Source organism: Trichoderma aggressivum, assembly GCF_033847375.1.
Source record: "Trichoderma aggressivum f. europaeum strain CBS 100526 chromosome Unknown scaffold_033, whole genome shotgun sequence".
Taxonomy (NCBI): Eukaryota; Fungi; Ascomycota; class Sordariomycetes; order Hypocreales; family Hypocreaceae; genus Trichoderma; species Trichoderma aggressivum.
The window spans coordinates 84484-102255 of record NW_026946399.1 but is presented as its reverse complement, the minus strand read 5'-3'; the positions used below and the strand labels follow the sequence as shown (position 1 = coordinate 102255).

General features: G+C 53.2%; 5 protein-coding genes across 5 annotated transcripts; 2 read left to right on the top strand and 3 right to left on the bottom strand.

The window, feature by feature from the left end:
- Window positions 1-458: 458 nt before the first annotated feature.
- Window positions 459-1676, top strand: Triagg1_7464 (uncharacterized protein; the record flags this gene model as incomplete). The annotated part of the gene is made up of 3 exons (XM_062902202.1): window positions 459-501; window positions 597-727; window positions 816-1676. The coding sequence occupies 3 exons, from the start codon at window positions 459-461 to the stop codon at window positions 1674-1676; spliced, it is 1035 nt and encodes a 344-aa protein (XP_062753521.1).
- Window positions 1677-3222: 1546 nt separating this feature from the next.
- On the bottom strand, window positions 3223-6573 carry Triagg1_7463 (uncharacterized protein; the record flags this gene model as incomplete). The annotated part of the gene is made up of 5 exons (XM_062902201.1): window positions 3223-4100; window positions 4169-4907; window positions 4971-5130; window positions 5190-5389; window positions 5491-6573. 5 exons carry the CDS (start codon window positions 6571-6573, stop codon window positions 3223-3225), a joined length of 3060 nt encoding a protein of 1019 aa, XP_062753520.1.
- A 3105-nt stretch (window positions 6574-9678) lies between these two features.
- On the bottom strand, window positions 9679-11378 carry Triagg1_7462 (uncharacterized protein; the record flags this gene model as incomplete). The annotated part of the gene is made up of 4 exons (XM_062902200.1): window positions 9679-9875; window positions 9945-10065; window positions 10139-10786; window positions 10881-11378. The coding sequence occupies 4 exons, from the start codon at window positions 11376-11378 to the stop codon at window positions 9679-9681; spliced, it is 1464 nt and encodes a 487-aa protein (XP_062753519.1).
- A 2605-nt stretch (window positions 11379-13983) lies between these two features.
- On the top strand, window positions 13984-15206 carry Triagg1_7461 (uncharacterized protein; the record flags this gene model as incomplete). The annotated part of the gene is made up of 3 exons (XM_062902199.1): window positions 13984-14025; window positions 14105-14248; window positions 14394-15206. The coding sequence occupies 3 exons, from the start codon at window positions 13984-13986 to the stop codon at window positions 15204-15206; spliced, it is 999 nt and encodes a 332-aa protein (XP_062753518.1).
- A 1049-nt stretch (window positions 15207-16255) lies between these two features.
- Triagg1_7460 (uncharacterized protein) lies at window positions 16256-17559 on the bottom strand (the record flags this gene model as incomplete). The annotated part of the gene is made up of 2 exons (XM_062902198.1): window positions 16256-17287; window positions 17359-17559. The coding sequence occupies 2 exons, from the start codon at window positions 17557-17559 to the stop codon at window positions 16256-16258; spliced, it is 1233 nt and encodes a 410-aa protein (XP_062753517.1).
- Between the last annotated feature and the right edge of the window lie 213 nt (window positions 17560-17772).

Below are 17772 nucleotides of genomic sequence, written 5' to 3'. Positions count from 1 at the left end.
CTCTACATATGGTTGACAGCTGCAAAAAGAAAATTGTCTTGGACCGCACAATTAGAGTGGGCTGGCCTTATCTTATCGGCCACGCTAGACAGGGATATCCCGCCCCCAAGAGCGCTAAACCTGTTGCAGTCTAACGCTGCAGCCTCCGTCAGCCAATCACAAGCCTCACTCTCCAGGTCATTTCAGTCCCCCTTCAGCTTCAGCTTTCAGCCAAAAGCAACAGACGCGACAAAAAGTTGGCCAAGAGCATCAAACCCTCGTCCCTTGTTTCTTGATCCTTGATCCGTTATCCGTTATCCATCACTCTCTATCTCTCTATCTCTCTATCTCTCTCTCCCCTCCTCGTCATCTTTCTCTCCCAAACACTTGAACAAATCTCCCCTCCAATCTGCTACAGTGTTCAACTCCATCTCGACTTCTCCCAATTCTACAAGACAGATCAATCAATCATCCAAACCATGGCGCCCGTGGCCAAGGAATTCGAACGAATCATCAATACCGGTACGCACATGGCCGTCGTCGCGCGCGCAGAGACGCAAATCCGCATCTTGCGACACCACCATCCTTGGCCCGACCAATTACTGACGCCTCTGCAGCCCGCGAGCGCAAGAAGAATGAAGCCCTCGCCGACAAAATCTTCTCCAAGGGCCGCCGCCAGAGTGCGCCCACCAACCTGAAGGGTGCGCAGCCCGGAGGATCGCTGGCCAGCCGAGTCGGTGTCAAAAAGGTACAGACAGACATGACATGACATGGAATCTGGCATCTGTCCTCGAGGGAGAATCGAGACCAAGACTAATCTGAATCTCTCGACATAGGCCCAGCCTCAGAACAAAGCCACAGTCTCTACTCAGCGCCGTCGAGCAACCGTCCCTGCCGGCGACGTCAACGGCGAGTGGACTCACGACCTCCACAACTCCGTCAACCGCCCCAGCGCCTCCTCCAACGCCCCCCTCAGCTCCCGCATAACCCTCCCCGGCGCCCCCAAGAAGACGGCGGCCGCTCAGAAAAAGGCCACCAGGCTGGCTGCCGCCCTCGACCGCATGGACACGGACGATTCCGTCAGGCAGCAGGTCAACATTGTCAAGAACGGCAAGTCGCAGAAACCAGACGCCGGCTTGACGATCCGGGGGCTCGCGGGCCCGTTTGCCGTCATGGGACAGAACTTTGCGCCGGGAACGACGGCGGCGGACGTCGAGAGCGCCATGACGCCGGTGGGTGGCGAGATGGTCAGCTGCGAAGTCGTCAAGACGCAGCCCTTTATGATTATCGAGATGGTGTTTGCGTCGAGGGAGGGCGGAGAAAGAGTCATTGAGACGTTCAACAACAAGACTGTAAGGCCCTCGTCCCCCTTGTTCTATTTCACTCATGATCCCTCGTTGCTAACAATTCCCCCTTCAAAGGCCGATGGCAGAATCCTCAAAGTCTACGCCAAGCCCGGCGGCTACAAACCAAGCCGCGACTCAGCATCAGGGCGTCAGTCGTCACACCGCGACCAAGTCGTCGACGGCTCCATGGGCTTCCCCGACAACGACCTCATGGACACGGAGAACGTGCCCCCCTCGACCAGAGGCAACAGACTGCACTACGATGGCGGCAAGAACAACTCCGCCAACAACAAGCGCGGCCGCGGGTTCCAGAAGGGCTCCAACATCAACAACAACAACGGCGGACGATAGAGTCGTTCGTCGTCGAGGGAGTACCGGGGGAGGAGATCTGTACCATATTGAAAATCCCAGTTTTTTTTTTCTTTGAAAAGCCCGAAACCTCTCCTCCCCAGTGGTGGCGGCTTTCTTTTATTCATTTTTACTACTCCTGTTTGTTTTGGGATACAACGGCTCTGGGATAGGGTATAACTGGTGAAATAATTGAGCGTTTTTTTCTTCTTCTATTCAGGGCAACTGGTGCGTTCATTGGCAACGTCGGTGAAGTGCGGTACTTGACAAGTCTAGGGAGGGCGGCATGAATGAATGAAACCCAGCAAAAGGCTAAATACATAGAAATACAACCAATGCAAACCACAGCTTTTTTATAATGTCTGTCCATGATAACCATCATGGTGAATATAGCAGTTCAGCTGCCCTTTAATAGGCAAAAAAAATATCCCTACATCTCCCTAGCAAAACAGACCAAACCTTCAAGACAGTAGATGGGTAGTATTCAAATAATAATATTCACAAAACAACCCTCCACCCTTCCCATGACAGGTATCAAAAAGAAATCATGCATCTCGACTCAGCCCCTTTCCCTCAGCAACAATTCATCATGCTCGAAACAAACTTGTAAGAAAACCCCCACAACCAAGAGAAACAGGAGGAAGCAAGCAAAAAGAAGAAGAAAAACCCATATCTACTAAAAACCCACAAGGTAGGTAATCAGTCAGTCAATCCCATAATCCTCCCAAAATTGCAATCTCTCTTCTCCCTCTCCCTTTTCCCCTCCACATCTCTCTCCATCTCCTTTATCCATCCATCTTCTCCCCAAACATGATGCGTAGGGAGAAGAAACAAAAAACAAACACAATTTTTGCAACCCCTCCCTGAATCCCCCACCCATTCTTCAACTGTGAGAAATCATTTTCTCTGCAAAGCACGTAATAGAGCCAGTCTCGAATTGCAGATACATAAAAGGAATAACGAGAAGCGGAACAACGACAACCGACGACAACCGAGGCAGACACCAAGTAGTCGTACACGGGAAGCAGGAACATAGACTGATCCCACAGAATCAATAGAAACACACAAACAGAGAAACCCCCTTCCCATCCACCGATATGCAGGCTACGGGCAGCCATCTTACAAAGAGGACATTGCCTTTTGGTTTACGCAGTCCTCCCAGTCCAAACCCATATATATCATGATTGACGTGCATCGCGGGAACAGGCCCGGTGAGCGGCTCGGGTGTGAGGCTCAAACTAGGGGGGGTTCGGAGAAAGCACCCCCCATCATTGCAACGGAATTCCCTCTTTACGGCCAGCCTCAGTGAGTTTCATCAATGGCCAAGTACCCAATTGCGACGACTGTCTTTCAAGTCATTGGCAAGTACGCATGGAATCCATGGAATGCGATGCAATGCCCCAGACTCTGTTATCAAAGACTGACAGTTGTCTTTTGCGGCGCCCAGTTACTTGGTTTCGTGATACCCGCGTAATTAACAAAACTACCACAGTCGGAGGGACTGGATTTCCTTGACTTTGGCTGAAGGGGAGGAGGAAGAAGCATGGCTTCAATGCCATGGGTTCTGGTTGCCCATGAAGCCTTCTTCCAATGTCCGCTCTTCCAGGTTACGAATAAAGTCCCGATTGCTGCGAGCACCCCCCTGCTGAACCCGGCTGCCTCGTCTTCCAGCGCGGCCTGGCGCGTTATCCAATCCCTCGCCGGTTGGTGGATAGTATGCTGGGCTGGGCTGAAGTCGGATGGGTTGGCTCGGATCAAGGTGGCTTGCGACTCGCTGCAGCGCAGGAGGGATGCCGCTTTGCTGCTGCTCCATGGTCGAGGACCGCTGCCTGTTCGTTCTCATACCACCCTGCTGATACATGTTGGGCTGTGACGGGTTCGAGTATTGCGACGATTGGAGCTGCTGGGGAGGCTGCGGCATGACCATTTGACCGTACTGGCCGGTCTGAGGTGGCCCGTATTGAGGGGGGACGCTTCCGTGGGCAGCGCCGGGGTTATAGACGGCGCTGTTGGAATACAAAGGAGCTGGTACATGGCCAGAGGGCTGGTACTGTCCACCGCCCATGCCTGACGCATATGCGTTTTGCGCCGAGTTGGCCTGGGCCTGGGCCTGGGCTTGTGCTTGCGCCTGAGCCTGAGCTTGCGCCTGCGCTTGTGCCTGGGCCTGGGCCTGAGCAGCCTGAGCTTGCGCCTGCGCGGCTCGTTGCTTGCTGAGGGCCTCGGCTTGCTGCTGTTGCTGGGTGCCGGGAGCTGGTGATCGGTTGAGGGAGCTCGACTTCAAGTTCATTGGCGGGACAAAAGGCCCAGTGTACTTTTGTTGTGTGATGAAGGGGTGGAGCTTTGCCTGCTGGGGCGACCACCGCTCCAGAGGGTTGATGTTGAGTAGACCCCTGACGAAGTCGATGAAGGCGATACGATTGTTCATCTCTGCAGCAATATCAGGTTAGGCTAACGGGAGCTCGTAGGTGCATGGAAAGGTGCCAAAGAATTCTTACCTCGGTCAATCTCGCTCTGCTTCATATTCTTGCGGGGCATCGGGTACGACTTGATAATCTCGGGCAGCGTATTAGCCTGGAAGTACTTCTTACTAGGCTGTTCCTTGGTGTTGTGCTCCCGCGAATACTGTTCCATGCTCTTCATGTGGTACGTCCGCCTGCCAAATTCGTCCTGCCGCCGTTCGAAAAACTCGAGGCCCTGCTTGCCCATGTCAACCATCCAGTTGGGGGGGTTGCCGAGCATCTCGACGATTCGAGCAATCTGGTTGTACTCTGATGAGCCGGGGAAGAGAGGAAGTCCCAAGAACAGCTCCACCACGATACAGCCCAGCGACCACATGTCGATGGCGGACGAGTACGGCAAGCCCAGCAAGACCTCGGGGGACCGGTAGAATCTGGACTGGATGTAAGTGTAAACCGTCTGGCGCTCGTCGCATGCCGAACCAAAATCGATAATCTTGATGATTGGGCTCTCGAGATTCTTTAGCAAAATGTTTTCCGGCTTCAAGTCGCAGTGAATCAGCCGCGCCTTGTTGAGTAGGGCCAGGCCATTCAGAAGCTGCTGGGCGAAGACGCGGACCAGCGTCGTGCTGAGGCCGCGGAACTGGTTCTGCTTGATAAGCTCGTACAGGTTGACGCTAAGAAGCTCGAAGACGAGGCAAAGGTGCTGTCGGTGGATAAAGGTGTCTTTCAGTCGGAGAAGATGGTGGTCATCGTTTTTGTCGAGCTTCGTATTGAGCTTTTTTTTTTATACCACGTCAGCGCAAGCTAACAATCATACAATGGCGGGGAAAGGGCATACCAAGTCAAGCACAGACACCTCCATCATACTCTGGTTGAAGTAGGCGGTGCGGTTCTTGATGACCTTGACGGCCACGACCTCTTGCGTCTTGAGGTTCTGGCATTTGACGACCTGGCCAAAGGTACCCTGGCCCAGCACATCGAGAATGAGGTAGCGATTCCTACGGCAAAGTTAGACAACACGTCATGATATCGAGACGGAAGAGAGGAGTATACGCACTTGTGGCCGGCTTCTTCAGAACCCAGAATGTCGTTTACGTAGAGGATGTAATCGCTATCCTCGTTGTCGTAGCCGTCGTTTTTGGTGCCCTTGCTGGGCTTGGTCAGGACTCGGCGAGGGTTCCGCGACGACTCGTACTTGAAGCTCGGGTTGCAGATGCGGTACGTGGCAGGCAGGTGCAGCGTCAAGGCTTGGAGGGGCTATATACAGCAAGGTTGGAGAGAAGGAGTTAGCAGCTGTCGAGTCAAAAAAAAAAAAAACAAGTCAAGTTGCAGTGAGTGGCATAGCAGGCAGAACTAACGCTGATGAAGCCGCCCTCTGGGTTTGCTCGCCTGAAGCGCGGCTGTCTCGTGTTCTTGGGCTGCAGCTCGGCGGGCGACTTGATCTTCTTGAACTCGGGCACCGTCTTCATCATGGGGGGATTCTGGCGGCGAGGTGCCTGTACGTCGCTAAAGGAGCCGTCGAGCGTGGCCACGGCAGACGAGGGGTAGCCATCGTGGGAGTAGGAGGAGATGGGGGGCAGCTGGGGCTGGCGACCAGCAAAGTACGGGCTGCTCGAGTAGTCGGCGTTGGGCGGCGTCTGCTGCGAGGGCGAGCTGGTGTAGGCCTTTGAGTAGGGCGACGTGGGCGACAGCGTGTCCATGGGGGAGTAGCGCTGGGCGGCCGACGAGGGCTGCTGCTGCTGCTGGTGCTGCTGGTGCTGTTGCTGGCTCTGCAGCTGCTGGAGCTGGAGCTGCTGCTGGAGCTGCTGTTGTTGGTCCTGGGGCGAGTACAGGCCCGAGGAGCGGGTGCCCGACAGATGGGCCTGGTGGTGCGGCCTCATGGGGTACTTGATGCCGGCGTGGGCATCGTGGGCGTCGTGCATGGCGACGTCGCCGCTGTTGTCGCGCACGGGGGCGGTTGCGAGAGGCGAGGTGGCCGGGTTGAGGTTGATGCTGCTGGAGGAGCCGTGGTGGGCGCTGAGCTGCTGCGAGTGCTGGTGCTGGGGAGGCAGCTGGTAGTGCAGCTGGTGCGGCAGCGTGTGATGCTGCTGGTAGGGCTGGCGGTCGTAGCTGTTGTTACTGCTGCTGTGGCTATTGTTGTTGTTGTTGTTGTTGTTGTTGTTGTTGTTGTTGTTGTTGGGGTTGGAGCTGGAGCTGGCGATGATGTTGTTGCTGCTGCTATAAGGCGAGCCCGAAGAAGCGACAGCGGTAGCAGCAGGCGGAGCGGACGCGGACGCCGAAGCTAGGGCAGAGACTGAGGAGGCGGCAGAGGCAGAGGCGGCAGACGCTTGACCGGCCGGGGCGTGGCCAGAGGAGGAGGCTGGCAGAGGCGAGGGATAGTCTCGCGATGTCTGGCCGCCGTTGTTGTGTCGAGAGTCGGGGTACCACGACGGATTATCCATGGCGGGCAATGGGAAGGCAAAGGAGGGGCGTCAGTCAGTCAGCGGTCCAAGCAGCGGCCGACCGGGCCACACAAGCAGAGCACAGCACAGCACAGCACAGCACAGCACAGCAGCCTCCAGTCCAGCGCTATTATTCTGCACCAGACAAGACAAGACAAGACAAGACAAGACGGTTGGTCAGCGCCGGTTTGCTTGCCTTGCTTCCAATGCTTGCTTTGCTGCGGCGGATTTGCGACGGCGCTCGATCAACGGGGACAGAGTCGCAGCAATTGGGCGCTGGGTGGAGGCCCAAGTTCCGGGGGGGGATGCGATCAACTGGCGATTGATGGAGGGAGTGGGTAAAAGAAATCAAGGCTCCGGCGGGAATGGCCTGGATTTGGATCTTGGTTTGGTGGCATAAGCCCGGGCAGCCCAACTTTTGTCGTCGCAGCGCAGTGGTGATCAGTTTGGTGCGACTCTACCGAGTTCCTACCTAGTAGGTACCTGCGCACTCAATCAGATACCGAAAGTACCTCCAATGCCTGACGGAGGACCAAAGGCAATCGATTGACCCGTAACCACGCAAAACCGGAAACAAAAAAAAATTAGAAAAAAAAACCGTGACGCATTTGCTTCGTTGGAGCTTAAGGTTTGATGCTAGCCTCGTTTCCCTCTTCGCCTTCTTTTTTTCTTCCCCTCTTCGTTTCGTTCTGCTTTCCTTCTTTCACGTCAAAGCCGTCCATTTGCCAACACCGAACACGTTTGCAACGTACTGTACAGCGCATCGTCCCGGGACTTTGCCTGCCATGTGTGTAGCGGTACCTGTACAAGGCGCTAAGACGGACTGGAGCTCACTGCCAGTAGCGGCCGGAAACCTTGAGGCCTGGGCTGTAATCGGTGCTGACTGACTGCTCTGCTGCAAGCTACGACGCAAGTACCGCTACATCCGTTGCCCAGGGAAGCTTCCCACTCGCTGGCTAGGCCGCGTCGGTGCTAGCCGCTTGCTACAAGTTCGGGCCGCAGTTCTGGTACGGAGTACGGAGTACATGCAGCTGAAACATGAACTGTGATGTTGAGCGATAGGCTACCTGTATTCAATGGTTACTCCCCCGATGCCTTTGCCTTGGTCATATAACTCAATTGTTCGTCAGTGAGCAGAATTATTAGTACAGACACGTGTCCTTGACGCTGATGAATTGTATCGAGACGTGGGGACCTGACTTTACTCTGAGACGTCACAGCAGTCAATCACAGCCACGGCGGGCAGAAATCACCGTCTCAGACAATCAACAATCCACGATCCCCACTAGTAATTCAAAATGTAAAAACATATACCTGTATCAATAGGTAGTTCTTAGATACTACACGATCCATTCGACAAGCTCGCGAAACAAGGCTTGCAACGTATCATCCACTCACTCAACATTCAACGCATGTACATGTACATTCACATCCGCATCCACATCCACATCCAACCTTGTCCTATCGCTTGGCTGGTTCCACCCTCTTCTCCCCGTCTTCAGCGAGTCAAGCATCGCCAATTGCTCTTTCGTGCTCACCTCACCTCAAGTCATATATCACCACCTCACCAGAAAGCTCGCAAAATCACCCTCTATTCATCATCAAGGCGCCTCCTTTTCCCCCCCTTCTTTTCTTCTCTCGTCAATAAAGCATCCATTTCCCGTCTCTCGGTCATCTCATGCCATCATTGCAAAAGCACCAACCAACCAGCAGCAGGTATTAGTATTGTAGTTCCACTGGTTTTGCCCCCCTCCTCGATTTCCAAGGTTCCCTGCTTTTTCTCTCTCTCTTTTTTTTTGGGGGGGGCTCTCCATCTTTTTGCCAAGGTGACAGCAGCATTCATGGATATCGGGCTCGTCATGTCCCCTGCATATCTGCAGCTCGAATCGCCACCGGCTCTTTTTTTTTTCCCGCCCAAATCCCCAGACGTCATGCCATGTTTGCATGTGTAAATCGAGGCCTCGCTCATGTACGACGCAAACCACACTCTGTATTCTCTGTGTGTGCCCAGTACAACAGCACATTCTCTTGTTGATCAAGTTGCGCGCATGGCGAGCATAAAAACACCCATGCAGAATTAGATGAAATCACATGCAAGTCCGGTCTAACATGGCCAAGCAAGCTCTCCTCGAGCCCCGCAGACGTACCCTTGATTGTTGCAATCCAGATACAGGTAAATTTACGGTCGTATAAACCACCTTCACTTTCTCCCAAATAGCCAGGCCAGGAAAGGCATTCTAGCTACAGATTCACTCTCCCACTTGTGCTTGTTATCCTCCTTACACGAAATAAAATCCACATCATCTTTTCCGACGTCGTACCGCGAAAGCCTCAGTCTCCTGTGGGAGGATAAAAAGAAAAAAAATCTCAAGAGGGGGGAAACAACCACCCCTAGCCGCAAATGCTCTTCTCAGGTTATCCAACCTTTCTTTGACACAATATGGTGATGCCATGCTCATTTCTTCAGATCGCGCTAGACAATAGAAATTCGTAATCATCATCATATGGGAACAGACAAAAACAAGTATGAAAGGGTGAGAGGCTGAGACAGAGACAGAGACAGAGACAGAGACAGAGACAGAGACAGAGACAGAGACAGAGACAGAGACAGAGACAGAGACAGAAAGAGAGAGAAATTGCCTGCTCCAAATGCTCCCATGTGGTATCCCAGCAGGCGGCGCTCGTTTCAAAAAGAAAGAAGGAGAATAAAACAAGGAATAAAAAGTAAAATAAAAGCATTCCAAACTTTTCGTTTCTCTCGTGCATAAAATGAAGAAATTACACGGGCAAAGGAGCAATGAGAGGAAACCCCTGGAAGAAACAACTTTTTGGAAAATCACACTGGGGGGGAAAAAAATGATGGCTGGTACAAAATGAGAAGAGCCCATATGCTGAGAATGGCAGTAGATAAAAAGGGAGTGAGGTGAGAGGAAGATGACAACAAAGTCGGGCAAATCAACAAGAAATGGGGGAGACAAGGAAAGGAGTATGATACGTCAAATGGTAAAAGGAAAATGAGTCCCCCCTCAACCGTGAAATTTTCTTCCTTCTCAGCCCCTCCACTCTTACAGCTTGCGATCCCGTTCGCACTTCATTCCCCGATGACTACGATTGATAGCCGCCGAAACCGTTGTTGAAGTTTTGTCCCTGGTTTTGGTTCCACTGAGCGTTGGGACCCTGGTGGCCGCGACCATATCCTCCGGCGCTCTGAGGGCCACCATATCCCATGGGGGAGCCGCTGTACCCCGCGGGAGATCCAGCTTGCGGGCCGCCAAAGTTCCCTTGCTGTCCGTTGTATTGCGCTGCAACAAAGAGCACAAGGGTTAGGGTCCGGTCTTGTAACCAACAGCCAGTTCAGCATAGCAACTCACCTCCATACTGCGGGTAATACGTGGGAGTTCCAGGGAAGCCCGGGGCCTGGGAAGTCTGGGGGCTGTAAGGCTGCTGCTGAGGATCAAACGATCCAGAGTTGGGCGTCTTGTCCTTGCCCCACTGCTCATCATGTCAGTGATACGTCCGGCCGCCACTCGTCACTCCACCTGTTTGAAAGAAGAGGATTACTTACGCTGCACTTCAATGGTCGGCCGTTGACGTTGTATCCGTTCATCTGGCATATGGCCATTGCCGCATTCTCGTGAGTGTCCATCTTGATAAAGGCAAAGCCGCGGTCCGCCTGGAATCGCGACTCGACGACAAAGCCAAAGTTTTGAAACAGGGGGACGACGTCGTTGGGAGTCGTGTAGGGGGTGAGGTTGCCCACGTAGCACGTAGTCTGCCAGTTGGGCGTCTGCGCAAGGATCATCTCGTAACTAGCGATTCCGTGGGCAGGGAACTGATGGTGGCCAAAGGGAGTGGTGGGAGTCATGCCCATGGCCTGCATCGCCTGCTGCTGAGCCATTGAGGGTTGGCCCTTTTGGTTGGCCCAGTTGCAGCGGATGGCGCGCGACCCGAGCCACTCTCCATCCATGGAGCTCAGGGCCTTTTCGGCATCGGGCCGGTCGCGGAAGGCCACAAAGCCATAGCCTCGAGATCTACCCGTCTTCATGTCCCACATGACGCGAGCTTCCGAGACGGAGCCAAAAGCAGAAAAGGCCTGGAGGAGGATATCGTCGTTGACTTCGTTTGAGAGATCGCCCACGAAGATGTGGAAGTGGTTCGACGTATCCTCTTTGCTGGTGGTGTTGGACTGATAGGCCCAGTTGACCCGGATCTCCTATAATGTCACAAGAGCTGTGTCAGTGGAAGCTGGGAGAAAGACGTGCCCCATGAGAGACAATAAAAAGAAACAACACCTGTGAAAGACATACGGATTGGTGAACTCGTCGACCATTCAGGGTCTGCATGGCACGCTCCGCCGCACCGGGGTCATCGTACTCGATAAAGCCATAGTTGTAGCCCTTGGCCTTTACATATATCGCACCGTTAGCACGTCGTGGATTCCACAGCACCACCACCGAAGAGGGTTTCCCTACATTCTTGTCGGGGATAATCTTGACGTTTTGGACATGGCCAGTGGTCTCAAAGATCTGACGCAGCACGTCCTCGGTGACCCGCTGATCCAAACCGCCAACGTAGAGGGCCCGCTTGTTGGGCTCAGGCGCAGCTCGTCGGAAGCCGGTGGTCGGGGAGAGGATTCCGCCGCCGTCGACGCCAGATCGGGGAGAGGTCATGGCCGTCGGGATTGGGTTCGTGTTCTGCGGAATATGGAGGGGAGGCGGGGGGAGGTGAGTTGGGTTGCCTTGGCCGTTTTGGGCGGCAGAGGCGCCCACGCCAGGCTGCGCAGAGGTCGGAACAGCGTCAGCCATTGTCGCGATTATGAGGATTCTTTGAGAAGGATCGTATCGGCCACGCGAAAGGGGTTGAGAAGGCGGTGGCGCGCAGGCGGTTTGCGTGGGTGGCGATGAGAGATGAGGAGAAGTCGGTAGAGAGGAGGGGTGCTTTTTAGGGGGGGAAGAATGCAACGAATAGACTCGGACGACGAGCTCGCCAACTATCGATGACGAGGGAACAAAACAGACGGAAAACGCTGCTGGCGAGATGGTTCGGAAGATGCTTGGAATAAATCGAGGCGAAACCGAGGAGATGCGTCGAAGGAGCTTGTGGGAAGCTTGCAGCGCTGGTGAGGCGGGACAAGATATCGAGACAAGACAGGGGGACAGAAATACTGAACAAGAGCTGCAAGGATGCCGAGAGGGACAAGGAAAATAAAGAAAATAAAAGAAGAAAACGCAGAAGAAAACGATAAAGGAAACGAGTCCCGCAAATCGCAACCAACCGCTCCGCTACTTTCGTGCACACACAGCGAACTTTGTCTGGGGAAGAAAAAAAGAGACAAGAAAAAACCCGGCGTGTACGAGAAATAGTTGGACGGGATGTCAAGGTGAAGGTTTGTGCTGGGCAAAGAGTGGAGGCCGACTTTGATGGATTTGCAACTAGAGCGGCTACCCTACAACGGGCAAGGTGCAGATTTTTTTTCTTTGTGTGTGTGTGTGTGGTTGTGGTTGTGCTCTCGATTCTCTGCCGAGAGAGTGAGAGAGGGGTGAGCGCGCGGCTGAACCGTGGGGTTTTGATTGTTTGATTCTGCTATGGGCGAAGCGATAAGGAGAATGATATCAATGGATCCATCAATGGACATTTGCTGTTTGTTGTGCAGTTTATTGTTGATAGTTGATGCAGTGGTTGATCCTCCTTCTATGCCTAGGCGCTGCTCTATTCAGCAAGGTAGTGCCTAGGTCTGTGACATGGCCTCGCAGGGGGTTGAAGCTCTATTCGTCACATAATTCGGCTCCTAGACACCTATAGACTGGAGTGATGGAGTTGCCTCGTATTGCTGTCAAGGCTGGACTTTTTGGCCGTTGTATAGGAGCAGCCGATAGAAGGAACAACACCGTTTACTTCAGGTATGTTGGGTGTACCGTGTATCCAATAATTTCAAACCAGCGAGATGGACAATGGAAGCTATTCATTTGATTTGGTTTCGTCTTGTTAAAATTGAAACTCGAGGCACACTTATTCTCACTGCGCCTCGAAATGCAAGGAAATGCTTGATACTCCGACAGGCGGCGGTACTATAGATCACCAGGCGGCCCTCTTGCTCAGCGCCACGCCAGTTCCAGCGGCTGGCCTCTGCGCTGCTCCGCGGGAGTCCTGGCATCGCATAGCATTTGATAGCATATCGATTGTTTACTTTGTAGACTTTAGTGACATGGGTTGGTTCTGTAACCTGAAGTTGTGAGACATGCGACCACATGGCTGATTCAGCCCGCCACTCTGGGGTTTGTCGATGGAGCACGAGAGCTCTCCAATGGACTGATCTGATCCTACCTAGCAACTCAAACTTACATGCAGTGTCCAGCACCTAAATACGAAGCCGAGGCTGAATGTACAAAGGTTCAAAAGAAAGACTACCGTCGAACTTCACCATGCAGCTCCACAGGACTCTTATACTTGACCCCTATCCAAGGTTTTCTCTTCCATGGATCTTCTTACAGGCTGTACGGAGTACATTCCAAGGTTGTGTTTAGCCGTTCTTCAGCACCTGGCGGCATCTGCGGGGAATTGATGAGCCCAGCGCAACCATCTGAGCCACAGTCTGCGGCCTTGGATCGGGGAGTGCGGGATCGGTAGCGAAAGATGCAAGTACATTCTACCTATACGATCGGGATTGGTAGCGCCGAGATCTGGGATTCAGGGTACTCTACGCGTGAGATGGCGGCACGATTGCTAGAACGAAGACGGGAGCAATACCTGGGTAGCGGGAGATGCCCTGCAGTCTGTACTTGACAGACTCCTTAGACAATGTATCGAGTACCTCATCCAGCCACAGACTCAAGTTCCTCCCACCAGTGCAGGCAAGCACAAGCCACAGCCACAGCAGGCCCCTAGCACTATTAGGCCTAGCACTTGTCCGAACGCCAGCCCTTCCAAATGTTCCCAAGGGAACGAACATCCAGTCTCACTCTTTGAGCTTCCACTTGCGCTGCTGCAATCCCTCAGCTGCACTGCTTTGTGTCTTTTTGCGTCTCCTCTGCGGCTGTTTTATTGTATTCCATTCTCCCTCTCCCTCTCCCTCTTCTCCTCTCTTCTCTTCTCTTCTCCTCCCGCTGTTCTGCTCTTGTCTCCTCTTCGTTCAACCGTTGGGAGCCGCGAATCGATCCCAATCGAAGCAAATCGCCACTTCGTTCTGCGCCTTTGCGTCTGCGCACCAAAAACAGTCTCACTTGCGCCGTGAATGCGCCAACTGAGCGCCGTCTGCTAATTCCGAATTCCGACCATCTTCATCTTCAGTCTTCGATCTTTGCTGGTTGGCTCTCTAGACCGGGCGCTCCAGTTCTCTCACTTGCGCTCACGCTCACCCACGTACTCGCATCGCCAGGCACAATGGCAAACTCAACGTCAACTTCGCCTCCAATGGAGCCGTTAGACGCCCTCCAATCGCTCATCAACGATGTGGTGAGTATTTCTCACTTCTCATTTACTTGTAACCCCTAATTTTTCCTCCGTCGCCGACTAATTTCTTCTCCTTATTCAGCTCGTACAAACTGGCAAAGCCCTGCGGGCCTCTCGCAGAGACGCTCAGGGGAATCTGACGCATGCTTATGGGCCTACACAGTCAAAGCTGCCAGACACCATCGATCACTTCCACAATGCGCTCAACGAGCTGGAAAGTGAAATTGTAAGTGGCGGACTCAATCTCTGCTTCTCTCTCTTTATGCCTTGTTGCCCTCAATCAATTTACTCGTCACTGACTCTTTTCTTTTTCACCCATTGGCTAGATTATGGCCAAGTCAGTCTTGCTCAGAGATTACAATGAACTACAGGAAAAGAAGAAGAAGCTTTTGGCTCGGCCCACACCTCAGCCCGTCGAGGCGCAAGCAAAGCGACCTCCAAACATGGATCTGCCCTCACCGCCAGAGCCCATTTTCAAGGACGAACCCATGGCAGAGGACGCAGACGTGAAGCCCATGGCGCCATTCCCCAACATGAGCATCGATCTTGCCGAAGCCGAACCCATGGACATGTCCATCAAGGAACCCAATGGCCAGCAATTGCAGCAGCAGCAGCAACCGCCTCCTCCAGGCGGTATGAACGGGTTGAACGGAACGGCTAGTCCAGGGGATAAGAAGCCAACTGCAGATATGCTCCCTGAACCTTCCGCATCAAACCAACCACCAGTGTTACCAGAGGGTTCGGGGATGCATTTTACCGACATGGAGTTTACCCTTGCGCCGCCGCCGGGTAGCGAGGTTCCCGGGCAGCCCAGCGCCTCCAAAGAGCCATCCTTCGACCTGACTACCTTTGCACCGGCCGATGGCGGCGACGACCTTTTGAATCTCAACCACCTTCTACCCGCTGACCCCAGCAGTTCGGCTGCACAGGCCAACCCAGGCCAGGTAAAGATGGAGAACGTCAAGGTGGAGGTGCCCGACGCAACGATGAACACGGACTTCTTTGGCCCAGAGTCCGGGGCCGCCGACGGGATGGACTTTGACTTTAGCATTGGCGGCACGGGGGACGATACTTTTGACGACCTTATGAACAACCGCGACAGCACTTTTGAGCTGATGGATGCGGGGGGTGACTTTGACACGGCGTTTTTCGGGCTTGATAAGCCGGACGAGAATCCTGCGTGAGAGAAGGAGTGAGTAGAAGAAGAAATGGCTCTCCTTTTCTTTTCTTTTCTTTCCTTTCTCTGTTCTTTCATTGCAAGGCTCGGAAGCTATTGGTGTCAGATGTGGTCCTATAATCCCCCCTTTTATTTTATTTACGGCCCAGGATGGCTCAACAGATGTTCCAACGTGTTTTTTTTAAAAAAAAAAAAAACACCCCTTGTCATGTTTTCTTTTTATTCTTCTTTCTTCTATTTGCTTTTCTTATGTTGGACATGACTTGGCAACAAACAGGGTCACGGTGTCTTGGGAACGGGAATGGAAATGAAAAGAATATACCCGCGCTTTAATCTTCAATAGGGTCTCGTCGCATTAGTTGGATGGGCCTATGCCTCAATATTACTATTATTTGTTATCAACAAGTTGCAGGATTCATCGCCGAATAGATGAGCAATAAGCTTCTCAGATTAATGAGCACACGGGTTAACAACACCCATCATGCCCTTGACTAACTACCTAAGCTAATAAGAGGATAGAAAACAAGCAGAGTGTTTGATATAAAATGTAACCAACACAAAATGCCTTGACGAGAAAAGATGACTAATCAAAAAGAGTCATCAACCGAGCACATCCGCTAGTATTATCCTTTTCTCGAACTATCAAAGCTTTCTGAGGATGAGAGTAAGTGCTAGAAACCGCAAGAAGAAGAAGAAGAAGAAGAAGAGGAAGAAGAAAAGGTCCACCAATTCGCTCTTATTAATTCACAAAAACTCTCAGAGTTGTGATTGCGCCACCGGGGAAGGATTAAAGTATGGTAACATGTAAATTGTAATTGTTTGACTGGAGTTTGGTATATGAGAGAACCAGTCGGTGTCATAAATTCGTAAACCAAGATTACGAAAACAAAAAAAAGAAGGGGGTATTTATCATACGACAGAGGAAAAATGTAAAAAAAGAGGACGTTCATCTAAGTGCTTGAAGCAAGGAAAGGAGAAAAAAAGGGAAATATTCGAGAGAGGGTATCCGGGCTTTGAATCAACGCTTCTCAGATAGTAAGACGTTTGACCGAGGAATCATGCGGGAGGAGGGTTGACAACGACAACTGCAGCTGCGGCGGCGGCGGCTGCGCGAGCTTCGAGCCCTCGCCTCTTGGCCAACAGGCTCTTGAAGGCGCCGAGAAACCGCACCAGCGACTCCTCGTCGGGCGTGCAGAAACGATATGATTTTTCTGCCGTGATGATCTGGAGACAGTGCGTCTTGCTCCTGCTGACGGGGTCGGTCTCGACGACGTTGACGACGTCGGACACCTCGAAGATGGACCGTGCAGCGTATTCCGACTCGTCCTTGTACAGGACCAACTGCCGGGCGCGCAACACTCCCCACATGTGCTTCCACTGGCGGACGCCGCCCTTGTTTCGCTGCATCGACAGGGAGCCCTGCCAGACGACGCGTTCAGACTCCTGCTCGGCGGTCACGGCGCTGACTTGGCTGGCCGAGCGGCCGCCTGTTTCGGGTCGCTGGCCGGGCAGGTTGGGTTGTCGAGGCTGAGGTTGCGCGGTAGGCGGTTGGATGGCCAGGTTCTCAAAGGAGGCGCCCTGTGCGCGTGGGATTTCGGTGTCGGAGAAGTCGGAGCAAGAGAGCATTTCGTTGCCGGACAGGCCAGAGGATTCCAACGTGTAGGACAGGCGCCGATTTGACCCCATAAACTTGGGCGCCGACGGGTCGAGGATGCCAATGTTTTCGGGTGAACTTGAAAATGCATTGTAAATGTGGTGTCCCCAACCACCTTCAGACGCTCCAGGGGACAGTATGTGCGCGCCAGGACTGCCCATGTACATTTCCTCCTCTTCTTCGTCGAGCCTGGCGATTTTGCGAATCGAGTCGACCCATTCCTGCGCGTCCTGCGGCGTCGGGGCGGCGAAGTGAAAGTTTCTTGACGGAGAAAAGAGGCCAAACAAGTTCTTGTGCTTGTGTTTTGGGTCCTTGAGGGTGGCTACTGCGGAGAGGTCTGACAGGTACAGGTGGTGACGGAGCTTGGCCTCCTTGTCGTCCTTGTAGAGGGAGATGCCGTTCGGTCGCAAGACAAGGTAGACCGTCTTCCAGTTCTATCGCGGCGCAAGAAGAAAAAAACGCGTTAGCGACGAGTGTTTTGGGTCAGAATCACGGCGCGACATACCTTTGTCTTTTGGGTGCGCTTCTGGACACACCCGCTCTTGATGACACGGTCGACTTCAAAGCACCCGTTCTGGTGCACGGGAGCGACCGTCGTATCCAGGGGTAAGCGACTGCGTCGGTTAAGGGCATTGTTTTCGCTGGGGCCGTGGGCAGCAAAGGCCGCCTCTTGGGGCCTCGTTTCTCCCTGTCGAGGGGCAGCCATACTTTGGCAAGGATGTTTTTTGTGTCGTCTGGCAGCAGATCAAAAGCAAAGCTTACGGTCGAGGTGGAAGTACGAAAGATGAGTCTCGATGGGAGTCGGTGTGTGGAGCCGAGGGGCAGCGGGAATGTCGATCGGATTTGGTCGTGGTCGTTGTAGGGGTAAACAAGCTGTTGTGCGTGCTCGTATGTGTATACTATATAAAAGACGAGACAA